At 39.3% G+C, this 3,842-nt stretch overlaps 1 protein-coding gene across 1 annotated transcript; it reads right to left on the minus strand.

Moving 5' to 3' along the window:
- Positions 1-517: 517 nt before the first annotated feature.
- LOC144716959 (NADP-dependent D-sorbitol-6-phosphate dehydrogenase-like) lies at positions 518-2,698 on the minus strand. Its single transcript, XM_078592250.1, has 6 exons — positions 2,467-2,698; positions 2,016-2,110; positions 1,813-1,930; positions 1,573-1,705; positions 944-1,163; positions 518-870 (listed from the first exon to the last, which is right to left on the minus strand). The coding sequence occupies exons 1-6, from the start codon at positions 2,609-2,611 to the stop codon at positions 640-642; spliced, it is 942 nt and encodes a 313-aa protein (XP_078448376.1). The 5' UTR covers positions 2,612-2,698; the 3' UTR covers positions 518-639.
- Positions 2,699-3,842: the final 1,144 nt, after the last annotated feature.

Raw genomic sequence — 3,842 nt, forward strand, 5'->3', positions numbered from 1 at the left:
AGGTTCTCGCCACGCACTTCATCGATGCCATCTGACGGCTGCGAGGACAGCTCAAATACAGCTCCATCATCGTCATCAAGGGGGGCTTTGGTGGGACGTCGACGTGCACACGTCACCGAACACCTGCAAGGTATCATTTATATATCTTTTCATTTTCTGAACATGGGCGTGGACGAGTAGGATACTAGTGCAATTGGGATATTTATAATCGTTCCACGCCTATAAACACTTATAAACACGCCACTTATCTATAAAATCCCCCTAGGTGGCTACCAGAGCATGGCTGGATTGGTCTACGGGCACAACCTCAAGGTTGGCCGAAAGTGACAAAGCCCATATCTGATTCTCTTTTTTTTTCATAATGCACCCAACCTTGTGCAACTGGTTTTTAGATCAGTCCTCAACGTGGGTTAACTAGAAGCATCCTTCTTCAGACACTAATCTTGCTGGCGGGTGGGAGGAGCACTGCTCTTGCAATGCATACCATTATTAATATTAAGTATTTTCACATTAAGAATAAGGAGAAAAACTAGGATTAGGAAATCAGTTACCACGGTACTACATGGATAAATGGAACGAAGTTCATCAAAATGGAGATTATTCCGCACCGTACCTAATACAAATGATTTTTATCAGGAATTACGCATATAGATCAATGCCCCAGAACTTGGCTGGTTGATTGGTGCGATATTTTCTGTCCAGAGTCTTCATCTCCTCCATATCCTCTTCAGATATCTCAAAATCAAAGACCTCGAAATTCTCCTGCAGCCTCTCTAGCTTGGAGCTCTTGGGAATGACAACAATGTCTCTTTGGATGCCCCAACGAAGAACAAATTGAGCTGGCGTCCTCTTATATTTCTCAGCCAGGCCCTACGGAAAATACCCATCAAAACTAGTGAAGATTGATATGGCACAAGAAATCTAGAAGATAATATGCACACACCTTAATGGCTGGATCGTCCAGGCTGGAGACTGAGCCGAACAACTCAGCATTGGCCGTTGACCCACCAAGAGGAGTGTGGGCTGTAACAGATACCCCGTGCTTTTGACAGAACTTGACAAGAGAATCTCGCTGAAAGTAGGGATGGGTTTCGATTTGGTTCACGGATGGCTTTATCTTTGCGTAGGCCAAGCAATCTCTTGTGAGAAAGATATCATAGTTGCTGCACTTTAATCATGGTTAAAATCCGATGCCTCCCAGAAAAAAAAAATCACAAACGACTGGCTTATTCCATTGAAAAATAATATGTAACATTCCAGAAATCAGCGCAACGTCCTACCATCATAAAGTTGTATCAATATGAGCAAAGGTCTGGTAATCTAAGTTAGAAATAAAGGATAAGTATGCATTTAAAAAAAAGACTGGACAAATAATCTTTAAGAGTGCGCTCAATCAGAAAGAATATGAAGTCCAAAGATCAAAGACACAGGAATCTTCAAGGGGGGAGATCAAATAAAGGTATATTCACCCTAGTTTTTGGAGTGGATTTTTTTACTTCGAAAATGTATGAAATTTTTATATCTGAGGCAAAAATAGAGAAAAATAATAATTCTACAAATAAACCGTAGTACCTGATGCCTATGCTGCGCACCAAGCCTAATCCCACAAGCTCCTCCATGGCATGCCAGGTAGTTTCCAGGGAAATGGTAATGTCGATCTCCAGAACCCCATTTTCATCGAGAGCACTGGAGGTTGACCCGACCCCTAAATCAAAAGAGGAATAAAATATCAAAAATGCTAAATAGGCGAACTAGCAGCCAAAAAAAATTAAGAACTTTAATTAAAGTTCGGGGAAATTTTTGTTAAAGTACCAGTGTGCTTGGTGGCGACAGGGAAGTGAATAAGGTAAAGATCAAGATAATCCAGCCTGAGTTTCTTGAGACTGTCTTTACACGCTTCAAGGACGTGCCCATGATCAGAATTCCACAACTTTAGAGCGAGGGGGAAAAATGAGAAACGCCAGTTAGGATAATTATCAACTGTTTTAAATCTTCTATCTGATTCAAAAGCTTACCTTCGTCGTGATGAACAGTTCTTCCCGCCTAACTAGGCCAGTTTCAAAAGCTTCAGCGAGAGCATCCCCAACCTCTGCCTCGTTTAGATAATCGGCTGCAAAAGAGACTAAAAATTAGGAGACGATTGCAATGATGTGACGCCAAGGTGCAGATTCCCAACGTATGAAATCGAAAAGATGCAAAATGAATAATCGAAAAAGTTTATTCCGATCCTCACGCGCCAAAAAGGAAATTTAAAGCTAATTAATCCGATAAATTTCGGACTTTAACAACACAAGTAAGACGCGCATTTGCTCTCTTTATAAAAAAAAAAACCATCAAAGCGCTCTCGTAAAATTTCGTTGAACAATGCAAACAGATACAATAATAGTAAAAAATAGAGGATCAATCAAACAAAAATATGCAATATGGAGACGAAACGTATGAAACAGAGGAATCAGTCGAACAGACCAGCGCAATCAAAATGCCGGTAACCGATCTTGATAGCCGAGAGAATTAGATCTCTGATGAGCTTCTTCTCCATCCTCCACACTCCGAGACCGATGATCGGCATCGTGTGGCCGCTGTTCAGCACGACCCCCGCGCCAGACGCCATCTCCTCCACCTCCCGACTTCGCCTCGCAGATCTGCAACAGTAGTAGAGATCGACAGAGACGACAGTAGAGATCGACTGTGATCGCACTAGGCAGTCGTGTTGAAGATATTTCAAGATCTCTAGATCTCATTTGGGCTGAATCTCAAAAGCCCATATTGCCCAGTGCCCAGTCGAATTTTCTTTCTGTACAGCCCAGCCCATTTATCATTTACTCCACTTTCAATCATATTTTATCGGTTAACAAGGTCCAACATTTTATAAATAACTCGAGTCTAAGTATTAGTCAAAGTCGAAACTTCAAGTTCATCATTTAATGTCAAAAAACTTTATTCAAATACTTATTGAATCAGCTTTAATTGGTAAAGATACAATTTGGTCGTTGATTCACTACAAAATGAGTGCGCAACTATACAAGTAAATAGCACAATTCAATGGAGAGAAAGCAAGAAAGAAATGTAAAGAATAGAGACAAGTCAGGAGAAAGACTGATAAAAAATGAGATAAAGATAATTCAGAAATGAAATAGAGGTACAATATGAGAGAGAGGTATAAAGGAAGAAAGACAAAATATCTATAAAAAGAAATAAATAGATTGCAAAGTCACCTAGAGAGACAGATCAGAGATGAAAGAGAGAAAGATAGATCTGATGGAAATATATGTGGGCGACAAGCCAATCACACATTCCATATATTTTTCCATGTTCATTAGTAGAACATACTCATTAAAGTGGATATGTGATGCTTATAATAAAATTCATGAATACATGATCAGACTTAGTAAATTATGATGAAATCGCAATACGAAGATCACTAGTCTTTAAGCATGTATTATAAATATTTGTATTTTAATGATACTTGAGAATGACATCAAAATATTCAGAAAATAGCACTATCTAACCTCTCTAGTATGATGAGTATGGCTGATCTCGTAGCCATTAGAGTAGAGACACTAAGAATAGATAGTGAGTGCTCTTCAGTGGAAAGAGTTCACTGAATTGATCTATGTGAATCCCTGAATAGTATTATATTGAACTGTCAATCAGGTTGTTTACGTCATGTTGTGTAAGTGGCGGTATTTAGACTTGATACACCAAAGAAGTCTTGTAGATGAATAGTTGTACTTTGATAATTACTTATATGTCCCAAATCATGGGATTCTAAATAGTCTTAGTTTGGGTGCATCACAAAGTTCATGAAGATGATTAATTTGTCAAGATGAGATCATCCACCC

This window comes from Wolffia australiana, chromosome 2 (genome assembly GCF_029677425.1).
Source record: "Wolffia australiana isolate 7733 chromosome 2, ASM2967742v1".
NCBI classification, from domain to species: Eukaryota; Viridiplantae; Streptophyta; class Magnoliopsida; order Alismatales; family Araceae; genus Wolffia; species Wolffia australiana.